This window comes from Choloepus didactylus, chromosome X, assembly GCF_015220235.1.
Source record: "Choloepus didactylus isolate mChoDid1 chromosome X, mChoDid1.pri, whole genome shotgun sequence".
NCBI classification, from domain to species: Eukaryota; Metazoa; Chordata; class Mammalia; order Pilosa; family Megalonychidae; genus Choloepus; species Choloepus didactylus.
In genome coordinates, this window is record NC_051334.1 from 159,825,853 (window position 1) to 159,838,798 (window position 12,946).

The 12,946-nt window shown below is 41.6% G+C and overlaps 1 protein-coding gene across 3 annotated transcripts in view; it reads left to right on the top strand.

Annotated features, from left to right (window-relative positions):
- RBMX2 (RNA binding motif protein X-linked 2) overlaps positions 1–12,946 on the top strand; it is a 52,888-nt gene that overhangs the window by 19,230 nt on the left and 20,712 nt on the right. Inside the window, exon 6 of one of the 3 annotated variants that reach the window (XM_037821910.1) lies at positions 10,280–10,858. The exons of the other annotated variants lie outside the window; for them this stretch is intronic. Within the exon in view, the coding sequence (XP_037677838.1) occupies positions 10,280–10,335 (56 nt within the window). The 3' untranslated portion in view covers positions 10,336–10,858. Of the gene's footprint in view, positions 1–10,279; positions 10,859–12,946 lie in introns of those variants that run through there. 3 annotated transcript variants of the gene reach the window in all.

The window sequence follows — 12,946 nt, forward strand, 5'->3', positions numbered from 1 at the left end:
GGTTGTAGTTTGATAGTTTCAGGTATCCACCACCAGCTACCCCAATTCTTTAGAACCTAAAAAGGGTTGTCTAAATTGTGCGTAAGAGTGCCCACCAGAGTGACCTCTCGGCTCCTTTTGGAATCTCTCTGCCACTGAAGCTTATTTCATTTCCTTTCACATCCCCCTTTTGGTCAAGAAGATGTTCTCCGTCCCACGATGCCAGGTCAACATTCCTCCCTGGGAGTCATATTCCACGTTGCCAGGGAGATTCCCTCCCCTGGGTGTCTGATCCCACGTAGGGGGGAGGGCAGTGATTTCACCTTTCAAGTTGGCTTAGCTAGAGAGAGAGGGCCACATCTGAGCAACAAAGAGGCATTCGGGAGGAGGTTCTTAGGCACAATTATAGGGAGGCCTAGCCTCTCCTTTACAGCAACCGTCTTCCCAAGGGTAAAACCTATGGTAGAGGGCTCAACCCATCAAACCACCAGTCCCCTATGTCTGTGGTCATGTTAGCAACCATCGAGGTGGGGTAGGCCAATACCCATGCATTCTCCACAGGCTCCTCAAGGGGGCACTACATCTTTTTTCCCTTGTTTTTTTTTTTTTTTTTTTAACTTTTTTTCTTTTTTAAATCAACTGTATGAAAAAAAAAATTAAAAAACAAAACAAAACAAAAACATACAATAAAAGAACATTTCAAAGAGACCATAACAAGGGAGTAAGAAAAAGACAACTAACCTAAGATAACTGCTTAACTTCCATCCTGTTCCTACTTTACCCCAAGAAAGTTACCTAATATAGCAACATTTCTGTGAACTTGTTCCTACTATAGCCATCAGAAATTAACAGACCATAGTCATTCCTGGGCATCCCCAGAACGTTAAATAGCTTATCTGTTCTTCTTGGATTATTGTTCCCCCTTCCTTAATTGCTCTCTATTGCTAGTTCCCCTACATTCTACATTATAAACCATTTGTTTTACATTTTTCAAAGTTCACATTAGTGGTAGCATATAATATTTCTCTTTTTGTGCCTGGCTTATTTCGCTCAGCATTATGTCTTCAAGGTTCATCCATGTTGTCATATGTTTCACGAGATCGTTCCTTCTTACTGCCGTGTAGTATTCCATCGTGTGTATATAACACATTTGATTTATCCACTCATCTGTTGAAGGACATTTGGGTTGTTTCCATCTCTTGCCAATTGTGAATAATGCTGCTATGAACATTGGTGTGCAGATATCTGTTCGTGTCACTGCTTTCCGATCTTCCGGGTATATACCAAGAAGTGCAATTGCTGGATCGAACGGTAACTCTATATCTAGTTTTCTAAGGAACTGCCAGACTGACTTCCAGAGTGGCTGAACCATTATACAGTCCCACTAGCAATGAATAAGAGTTCCAATTTCTCCACATCTTCTCCAGCATTTGTAGTTTCCTGTTTGTTTAATGGCAGCCACTCTAATCGGTGTTAGATGGTATCTCATTGTGGTCTTAATTTGCATCTCTCTAATAGCTAGTGAAGCTGAACATTTTTTCATGTGTTTCTTGGCCATTTGTATTTCCTCTTCAGAGAACTGTCTTTTCATATCTTTTGCCCATTTTATAATTGGGCTGTCTGTACTATTGTCCTTGAGTTGTAGGATTTCTTTATATATGTAAGATATCAGTCTTTTGTCAGATACATGGTTTCCAAAAATTTTTTCCCATTGAGTTGGCTGCCTCTTTACCTTTTTGAGAAATTCCTTTGAGGTGCAGAAACTTCTAAGCTTGAGGAGTTCCCATTTATCTATTTTTTCTTTTGTTGCTTGTGCTTTGGGTGTAAAGTCTAGGAAGTGGCCGCCTAATACAAGGTCTTGAAGATGTTTTCCTACATTATCTTCTAGGAGTTTTATGGTACTTTCTTTTATATTGAGATCTTTGGTCCATTTTGAGTTAATTTTTGTGTAGGGGGTGAGGTAGGGGTCCTCTTTCATTCTTTTGGATATGGATATCCAACTCTCCCAGCCCCATTTGTTGAAAAGACCATTATGGCTCAGTTCAGTGACTTTGGGGGCCTTATCAAAGATCAGTCGGCCATAGATCTGAGGGTCTATCTCTGAATTCTCAATTCGATTCCATTGATCTATATGTCTATCTTTGTGCCAGTACCATGCTGTTTTGACAACTGTGGCTTTATAATAAGCTTCAAAGTCAGGGAGTGTAAGTCCTCCCACTTGGTTTTTCTTTTTTAGAGTGTCTTTAGCAATTCGAGGCATCTTCCCTTTCCAAATAAATTTGATAACTAGCTTTTCCAAGTCTGCAAAGTAGGTTGTTGGAATTTTGATTGGGATTGCATTGAATCTGTAGATGAGTTTGGGTAGAATTGACATCTTAATGACATTTAGCCTTCCTATCCATGAACATGGAATATTTTTCCATCTTTTAAGGTCCCCTTCTATTTCTTTTAGTAGAGTTACGTAGTTTTCTTTGTATAGGTCTTTTACATCTTTGGTTAAGTTTATTCCTAGGTACTTGATTTTTTTAGTTGCTATTGAAAATGATATCTTTTTCTTGAGTGTCTCTTCAGTTTGTTCATTTCTAGCATATAGAAACATTACTGACTTATGTGCATTAACCTTGTATCCCGCTACTTTGCTAAATTTGTTTATTAGCTCTAGTAGCTGTATTGTCGATTTCTCAGGGTTTTCCAGATATAAGATCATATCATCTGCAAACAATGACAGTTTTACTTCTTCCTTTCCAATTTGGATGCCTTTTATTTCTTTGTCTTGCCAGATTGCCCTGGCTAGCACTTCCAGCACAATGTTGAATAACAGTGGTGACAGCGGGCATCCTTGTCTTGTTCCTGATCTTAGAGGGAAGGCTTTCAGTCTCTCACCATTGAGTACTATGCTGGCTGTGGGTTTTTCATATATGCTCTTTATCATATTGAGGAAGTTTCCTTCAATTCCTACCTTTTGAAGTGTTTTTATCAAAAAGCGATGTTGGATTTTGTCAAATGCTTTTTCAGCATCTATTGAGATGATCATTTGATTTTTCCCTTTCGAATTGTTAATGTGTTGTAATACATTGATTGATTTTCTTATGTTGAACCATCCTTGCATGCCTGGAATGAACCCCACTTGGTCATGGTGTATGATTTTTTTAATGTGTCTTTGGATTCGATTTGCAAGTATTTTGTTGAGGATTTTTGCATCTATATTCATTAGGGAGATTGGCTGGTAGTTTTCCTTTTTTGTAGCATCTTTGCCTGGTTTTGGTATTAGATTGATGTTAGCTTCATAAAATGAGTTAGGTAGTGTTCCATTTTCTTCAATGTTTTGAAAGAGTTTGAGTAAGATTGGTGTCAGTTCTTTCTGGAAAGTTTGGTAGAATTCCCCTGTGAAGCCATCTGGCCCTGGGCATTTATTTGTGGGAAGATTTTTGATGACTGATTGGATCTCTTTGCTTGTGATGGGTTGATTGAGGTCTTCTATTTCTTCTCTGGTCAGTCTAGGTTGTTCATATGTTTCCAGGAAATTGTCCATTTCCTCTACATTATCCAGTTTGTTGCCATACAGTTGTTCATAGTATCCTCTTACAATTTTTTGATTTCTTCGGGATCTGCAGTTATGTCACCTTTTTCATTCATTATTTTGTTTATATGGGTCTTCTCTCTTTTTGATTTTGTCAGTCTAGCTAGGGGCTTGTCAATCTTGTTGATCTTCTCAAAGAACCAACTTTTGGTGATATTTATCCTCTCTATTGTTTTTTTTGTTCTCTATGTCATTTATTTCTGCTTTAATCCTTGTTATTTCTTTTCTTCTACTTGGTTTAGGATTGGTTTGCTGTTCATTTTCTAGCTTCTTCAGTTGATCCATTAGTTCTTTGATTTTGGCTCTTTCTTCCTTTTTAATATATGCGTTTAGTGCTATAAATTTCCCCCTCAGCACTGCTTTTGCTGCATCCCATAGGTTTTGGTATGTTGTGTTCTCATTTTCATTCGCCTCTATATATTTAGCAATTTCTCTTGCTATTTCTTCTTTAACCCACTGATTGTTTAGGAGTGTGTTGTTTAACCTCCAGGTATTTGTGAATTTTCTAAGTCTCTGATGGTTATTGACTTCTAATTGTATTCCATTGTGGTCAGAGAATGTGCTTTGAATAATTTCAATCTTTTTAAATTTATTGAGGCTTGTTTTATGTCCCAGCATATGATCTATTCTGGAGAAAGTTCCGTGAGCACTAGAAAGGTATGTGTATCCTGGTGATTTGGGATGTAATGTTCTGTATATGTCTGTTAAATCTAATTCATTTATCAGATTGTTTAGGTTTTCAATTTCCTTATTGGTCTTCTGTCCGGTTGATCTATCTATAGGAGAGAGTGATGCGTTGAAATCTCCCACAATTATTGTGGAAACATCAATTGCTTCCTTTAGTTTTGCCAGTGTTTCTCTCATGTATTTTGTGGCACCTTGATTGGGTGCATAAATATTTATGATTGTTATTTCTTCTTGTTGAATTGCCCCTTTTATTAGTATGTAGTGGCCTTCTTTGTCTCTCAAAACATCCCTGCATTTAAAGTCTATTTTATCTGAGATTAATATTGCTACACCTGCTTTCTTTTGGCTGTAGCTTGCATGAAATATTTTTTTCCATCCTTTCACTTTCAGTTTCTTTGTGTCCCTGTGTCTAAGATGAGTCTCTTGTATGCAAAGTATTGATGGTTCATTTTTTTTGATCCATTCTGCGAATCTATATCTTTTAATTGGGGAGTTTATTCCATTTACATTCAGCATTACAACCGTGAAGGCATTTCTTGAATCAGCCATCTTATCCTTTGGTTTATGTTTGTCATATATATTTTTCCCCTCTCTCTATTAATATCCTTTATTGTACCCATACCGAATCTCTTTAGTACTGAACCTTTCTCCAAGTCTCTCTGTCCTTTCTTTGTTTCTCTGTCTGTAGGGCTCCCTTTAGTATCTCCAGTAGGGCAGGTCTCTTGTTAGCAAATTCTCTTAGCATTTGTTTGTCTGTGAAAAATTTAAGCTCTCCCTCAAATTTGAAGGAGAGCTTTGCTGGATAAAGTATTCTTGGTTGGAAATTTTTCTCTCTCAGAATTTTGAATATGTCGTGCCACTGCCTTCTTGCCTCCATGGTGGCTGCTGAGTACTCACTACTTAGTCTTATGCTGTTTCCTTTGTATGTGGTGAATTGCTTTTCTCTTGCTGCTTTCAGAACTTGCTCCTTCTCTTCCGTGTTTGACAGTGTGATCAGAATATGTCTTGGAGTGGGTTTATTTGGATTTATTCTATTTGGAGTTTGCTGAGCATTTATGATTTGTGTATTTACATTGTTTAGAAGATTTGGGAAGTTTTCCCCAACAATTTCTTTGAATACTCTTCCTAGACCTTTGCCCTTTTCTTCCCCTTCTGGAACACCAATGAGTCTTATATTAGGGCGTTTTATATTATCTATCATATCCCTGAGGTCCGTTTCGATGTTTTCAATTTTTTTCCCCATTCTTTCTTTTATGCTTTCATTTTCCATTCTGTCATCTTCCAGGTCACTGATTTGTTGTTCAACTTCCTCTAGTCTTGTACTATGAGTGTCCAGAATCTTTTTAATTTTGTCAACAGTTTCTTTAATTTCCATAAGATCATCTATTTTTTTATTTAGTCTTGCAGTGTCTTCTTTATGCTCTTCTAGGGTCTTCTTGATATCCTTTGTATCCCGTACTATGGTCTCATTGTTCATCTTTAGTTCTTTGAGTAGCTGCTCTAGGTGCTGTGTCTCTTCTGATCTTTTGATTTGGGTGCTTGGGCTTGGGTTATCCATACCGTCTGGTTTTTTCATATGCTTTATAATTTTCTGTTGTTTTTGGCCTCTTGGCATTTGCTGAACTTGATAGGGTTCTTTTAGGATTTGTAGACCAATTGAAATCCTTATCTGTAATTTATCAGATCTACAGCTTCGTGGAGTACACTTTCTCTAACTAACCAGCAGGTGGCATCCACGAGCCACCTGTCCTCCACAAGCCAGTTCTCCCCTGCTTTGCCTTTTTGGTGAGTGGGGGAGTGAGTCTTGTGGGGTCCAATTGGTGTACCAAGCTTGCGTGTGTAGTTGGTGTTGCCCGCCCTGTATATGGGGCGTGTTTCTGGGCAGTCAGGGAGGGGGGTGGCTCTAACAATGAAATCTCCCTGGTGATCCTGGAGTTTTAAAGCTGCTGCAATAGTCTAATCCTTCAGTTCAGTCCTGCCACAGTTTGTCTCTGCCACTGACCCACAAGTCCTTGGTATTGGCGTATGGCTCCTGAGACTTGCAAGTGGGTCCCTCTTCCAGGCCGTGTACCCCCTGGTCCTCTGTTGAGGGATGACTGTGCTATGTCACAGGTGAGTGCCGTCCCCCCAGGGCAGTTCTGGGCTGCTGGGCTGTGTAGGGAGGCTCCCAGTCTGCTCAAATGATGGCTGAATGGGGCTTTGTTAATTCACACTGCTCCACCTTCCCAACTCTGGGAGAATCAGCTGAGGTTGCAGGGAAGGCTAATGTCCACGCCCAGTTTTGTGGTGTGTGCCTGTTATCTGAAGCACTTCCGTCACACTGGGTTGTCTGGGGCAGCTCTGGGCTATGGGGCTGGCAATGGGCAGGAGTGTTTCCTGTCCACCAGGATGATGGCTGTGAGCGGACACCCCCCTTTTCTTGGGAAGTTGTGGTGTTTAGTGAATTTTCTCAGCCACTGGATTATTGCCTTTTGTCTCAGAGCTCTCTTAGTTCTGCTCTTGTCTTGACCTGCCCAAATTGCAAGTCTTTGAAGCTTTCTGTATTGGGCTTCTTAGAGTAATTGTTTTAGAAGAAGAAAAAAGGATTTAAAAAAAAAAAAAAGGGCCCTCCTCAGAGATCTAATGGGTTATTGAAATGCTAAGAGACAAAGCAATTAGGGCCATTAAGGAAAGGTCCACAGGGCAGAGAGATCAGCTTTTCTTCAGGATTTGCATATGAGCCTCAGGGCCTGAGCTCTGCCCTTTCCCTTTCTATGTTCACCAGAACTCCAAAAATCCTCCACTTTTATTTTGGAGTTTTTCGTGCTGTTTTTTTCTATGCCTGTCTCCTCTCTGCTGGGCTGGCTGCTCTCAGATTCTCTGGTGTCTGGTCTCAGTCTATCTATGGTTGGTGTTTGGATCAGTAGAATGAGTTTCCGATAAGGGCTGCCACTGCAGTTCTCCCTTCTCCTTCCCGGAGCTGACAGCCCCTCCTCCCACAGGACTGAGTCTGGCAGGGAAGGGTGCGGGTCCCCTGGCCACAAAAACTTACAGATTTTGCTGATCTCAGCAGTTCGACGTGTTCATGAGTGTTGTATGAAGTATGCCCAAAGTCAGATTGCTCTGCGTTGTCCAGTCCATGCAGTTCCTGGCTTTCTACCTACTTATCTGGAGGAGTAACTAAAACATACAGCTCACCAGTCTGCCATCTTGCCCTGCCTCCTCATGCATCTTGAAGGGGACAGAAGGATGCCTGGAGGCTTCAAAGCCCCTATGAGAGTTCAGGTCTCTGGACTGCTGTAGGTGTTTGGGGCTAGATAGTGGAAAGGAACTTTTGGGAAACTCCTCAACTGGCTAGTGCCTGTGAGGTTGTGTGGCCAGGTACTAACTAGAACTGCAGTGTCTAATATGGTAGCCGCTAGCAATATGTGGCTATTAAAATTAAAATTTCAGTTCCTCAATGACACTAGTGACTCACTAGCCATATGTGGCAAGTGGCTACTATATTAAACTGTGCATGTATACACCATTTCTATCATCCCACAAAATTCTATTGGACAGCGCTGAACTAGACTGATGAGGCATGGTAGGATTATATCTAGCTGTGTTGTTCTAAGAGGAAAGCGCCTCAGGTGCCTTCGAAGCCCATCTAAATCCTACCTTTCTTTAGGCTTGTCTTCACTCTGGTTCCTCTGGGAAACTTTTCTGACCACTCTGGCTCACAGCCACAATTCCCTTCAGTGCATAGGAGACACTGTTAAGGTTAAGAAAACATTTGCTTTTTTAAGGAAGGTCTGATGTAGTAGTGTCAGCTTCTGTCCTGGTAAGGGGGTGGGGGTGGGGGTGGGGTTGGGTGTGAGGAAGATTTGGGAATATTCATGTTAGGTCTTGAAAACACTTTTGACAGAGCTGATGATACCTTCTTCATCATTTCAGACCCCTGTTTGGAAGTACTGGGCTTATCAGTGTCTGTGAACAAACCAAAAGAGAAATATAGACATTGGTTACACTTCCAATTAAGGCTTTCATGCTAAGGGTTTGATGATTTGGGATTCAGAAATAAGCATTTATGTAATAACATGATTTTTAAAAAACGCTTTTGCAAAGATTCTTTATTTGTGCCTCCTGACACCCCTGTGAAGGAAACCTGAAAAGTTTGGTGAGGCCAACCCCCTTGCCCAAGGTCATGTGGGTAGAAAGTGTCCACATTGGCACTAGGGCCCAGGCTTTGTGACACGCAGGCCAGCACTGTGCTCACTGCCCCCTGATGCCTCTCGTGCCGGCTCCGCCAAGCCTAGCTCTCTCATTCTAGCGGGTACTGGTCTGAAAATGCCTAATGGATTCATTCCACATGAAAAAGGAACTTTCAACTTTTGACAGTGTGGATGTCTATTTCAGAATTTCCAGGTAAATGCAGAAGTGCTTTAAAAAAAAACAGCTTTAGGTAAATTTTCAGTTGACTGACTCCAAATGATCTTGTTTGTTGGGTGAGCTGTAAAGGACTTGCACAGCCACTAAGAGTCTCCATTTGTACTCATTTTTTCTGCACTACTTGCTTTGTGCATAGGACTCTCTCTCACAGTTCACTTTAACAAACTGATCATTGTATCTGTAGGGTCAGAAATGGATCTACTTTGCTAAACTCACATGACAGAATGTGATCTCACATGAAAAGACCCAGGATGCTAAAAGCACATACTTTGTATATCTCTTGCAGTTACCTAGTTTTTATCTTCTCCAATGATATGACTGTGGGAACCTCAAGATCTATAGTCAAAGCTAAGGTAGATGATAGCAAATTTACCCCCAAATAAAGGGAAAAAATAAGTGTAGCTTTTCAAATTAATAATGAGGTACTGGAATGTGCTGGTAGTAAAAAAAAATGTGAATGATCTAGAAATTAATAAGGAAACAGGCCAACATCTGTAGGGGCAAAGTCAAGGCTTGAATGAAGGAGAGAGATCTAAATTCTGAAAAGGCAAGACAGAGGCTTTCAGTTACAGGATTTAGTGGTGCACTGCGAGGCCAGATTTTGAAAGTCTCAATGGAGGGGACAAATGAAGCTTTGTTTTTGAAATTTGGAGATCTTGATAAAAGTGCAGATGCCCAGCCACCATTTCCCAGAGATACTAATTGAGCAGCTCTAGGTAGAGTCAAGAATTACATTGCTAAGGGTGATCCTGAGGCTTGCAGTCCCTGGGCAACACTTTGAGACACGGCCCCAAATAGCAATCATTATTAGATTCCTGTGTATTGTTCAAGATTGGCATGTGGTGGGTATCCTAGGACAACACCACACCGAAGCACATCCCTAGAAGCACAGTGAATCCTTTGGCTACCAACTCATATGCATTTTCAAAACAAAATGGTTAAGAAGAGAAATCAAGCAGTAGGTGTGGCGTTCACAAGTATGAAGTAGAAGAGTTAGTTATTATACCAAAATGAAGTCAGCTTAGTGAGACCACCAAAGGTAAACCCTGAAGGACTCAAAGGTTTGACACAAATAACCTGATGCTGCTAAAATCAGCTTGTGGGCTGAGTAGTGGGGTTCACCTGGTTGGCACCAGCCACTATGAAGAGAGATGTGCCTGGGGTGTTTATGGCCAAAGTGGCTGGGCCATGTGCATGCTGAGTGCTACAGAATGACACTTCCCAACATAAACTGACTTTGACTTCAAATCAAACCAGATTTTACCAAATACACTATAAGCTGTAATGGGTGTGTGTGGTTCAGAGTTCCTCTTGTTAGTTTTCATAAATAGGCATCACTGTACTTTCCACTAAATTCTCTTCTGTGGGCCTTTACACTTTTTAAAGCATCTTTGTTAGCACAAGGTTAGCCATTTGTGCATTTCTTCCTCCAAAAGCCCTTATCAGAGCAAAAATATGCTCTTTGAATTTCTTACCTGTAGCCTAGTGAATTCCAATAATGTGCAAAATGCTAGGGGTGAGAGAGGTGTTCCCATCAAACTACAGATACAGAAGAATGTGGTTTTACTGTCAGATTAGGCATACTGTCAGAAACCTAGATGCGATCTTTCCTACTTGCTACAGAACTCTGCAGGCTGTCCCTGGTCTTGGCCCAGTTCTGCGATGCGATGGCAACTTAGCTGTAACCCCTGCCTGGTGCGAAGAGAGTGCGTGAGATGAAGGCTACAGGACCCGTGGTGTTCGAGCCATGGCTCTGTCATTTGCTGGCTCTGCGACCTCAGGCAGGTCATGTACCACCATTTTCTCTTCTGTAAAATAGGACTTTAACACTTGCAGAGGGAGCATGACATGGTAACCTCACTTCAGTGACTCTGTTTCCTTATCAGTGAAATAGAGATAATCTTTCACAGGGTTGACGTGAGAAAAGCACTTGGCAGGATGCCTGGTACACAGCCAGAAACTCATAAATGTTCTGTCAAGGCAAGAGCCACTCACTCCAGGGTGGGTGAATAATCAAAACTTCTATATTCAAAATGACATAACTGAGAGCCTTATTATACTAGTAGTTAAATGACATATTTTGTACCTGACATGCCATCATTTGAGGAATATGTACTGGCAAGAGCACTTTGTCTTCGATAGAGGGTAGTAAACTGCCAAGACAAAGGTGAAGTATTACCTTAGGCCCCTGCCTCTGTTGGGTGGTCAACACTAGAGATACCTAGAAATCCTCATGGGGTGGAGCATGACCATTGCAATACTGTGCATGTAACCTTGAGGCTCTGTAATCTGAGATTTAGTCTATTTAGAGGCATTACTTCTCATAATAATTATGATCCCCAGGACTGGTCCCAGGCATTTATGTCAGTCTTGGCTGCCCCAGTAGGATAATTTCAAGGTCTCAGGTATCCCAGTTCACAAAAAATGTCAGCCCTCTCTGCCCCCTCCTTCCTTGGGCTTGGAATAAATAAAATGTTCTAGATCTGTCTCTGAGAGAAGATGATAAGGGTAGGTGCAAGGGGAGGATGGGGGAAAGGGATGTCCATTCACTAGCCCAATCTCCTTTTGTAGAAATTTTAGCAATCATGGGGTATTGGAGTAGGAAAGTGGCAGTGTGGGGGTTGCAGGAGCACGGAGGTGGTAGGGTGGGACAGTGACTCCGATCCTGGAGCCTCTGTGGACTTAACCACCTCTGAGTGCAGAAGCGGCCTGGTCCCAGAGGGGCACAAAACAGGAGGGGCAGGTGGCAAGGCAGCAGTGGGGCTACTCTCTGGTGGTGGTAGTTAAAAAAGAAAGTGGCCAATCAATGAAGTAAGGTCTAAACACAGGCAAGATGAGAGGAGGGCATTTTATATTGATTGTGTGGAGACTGGAGTATTAGTGTGAGAGTTTTACTCTATTTCTTCCAGGAGGATTTGAGGCCATTTCTGGCTTAAGATGTTGCAAAACAGGATACTTAAAGGGATAAACTGGGGCAGAGACAATATAAAGCACTGATTCTTAACCCTGGTGGTACAATAGAACCATCTGAAGAGATGTAAAAATATGGATGCTTGGGCTCTACCCCAGTTGAACTGGAATACCTGAGGGTGGGGCAAGTATTGGTCTTTCTTAAAAGTGCTCCAAGTGGCTCTAATGTATAGCCAGGCTGAGAAGTCCGGATCTAAAGGAAGCAGCAGGGGTAGATGCTACCAAGTGCCTGACATGAATAAATTATTTAAATCAGTGGTTCTCAGCATTGACCATACATTAAAATCATCTGGGGAGTCGTTAAAACTTCCAATGTCCAGGCGGCAACCCAGATCAACTGAATCACAATCTCTGTAGGTGGGACCTGGGCATCATTAATTTTTCAGTTTGCCAGATGATTCCTATGTGCAGCCAGGGTTGAGGACTTCTGCTTTGTGTGGTAGTTGACAAATGTGACTGAACATCAGATTCACGGGGAGAGGTGTTTGGGAGCACCTGACTTAGAGACTAAATTTGGCTCTGATGGCTAAGGCATTTTCTCATTCAACAAATGTTTATTGAACCTCTACTATATATTAGTCACTGTGTTGGATACAGTTACAAATAGAACAGACAAGATTATATTAAAATTAAGATTATAAAGATTAAGATTATGTTAAAGTAGATATACTGTCAGAGGGTGAGAGCAGGAATTTGTTTGTTTTGTTTACTGCTGAATCTCTGGTGCCTGGAACATAGTATGCACTCAATAATCGTTGAATGAATGAATGACTGAATGGTGACTGAAGTGCTTTGAAGAAAAATAAAGCTGGATAAAGGGGGTAGTGTGGGTGTGTTTCTATTTTACATGGTGTGGTCAGGGAAGGTCTCACTGAGGTGACTTTGGAGCAAAGACCGGAAGGAATTGAGGGAGCAAGCCACACCGATACCTGGGCAGAGAAAGAGCAAGTGCAAAGGCCCTGAGGTGGGAGCATGCCTGGCACATTAGGGGAGCAGTAAGGAGGCTGGTGTGGCTAGAATGGAGTCAGTAACAGAGGTGACGGGTGGGGGTGAAGAGGGAGGCGGGCAGTTCATGCAGGGCCTTGTAGTCCATGGTAAGGACTTTGGCACTGAGGGAAACAAAATGGTTTCTTTTTCTGACACTGGGAAGCAGAGGTATTTATACATTCAGAGACTACAGTTTTCCTGCAGCTAAATGCAAGCAGGAATTTCCACTGTTCAATGAAGGATGCTGAGCATCTTAATGGATCATACCTTTAACTGTATTTTTACAAAGGGAAAAAAAAATCAGCAAGTGGCAGAAAGTCTAGATGAGCCAGG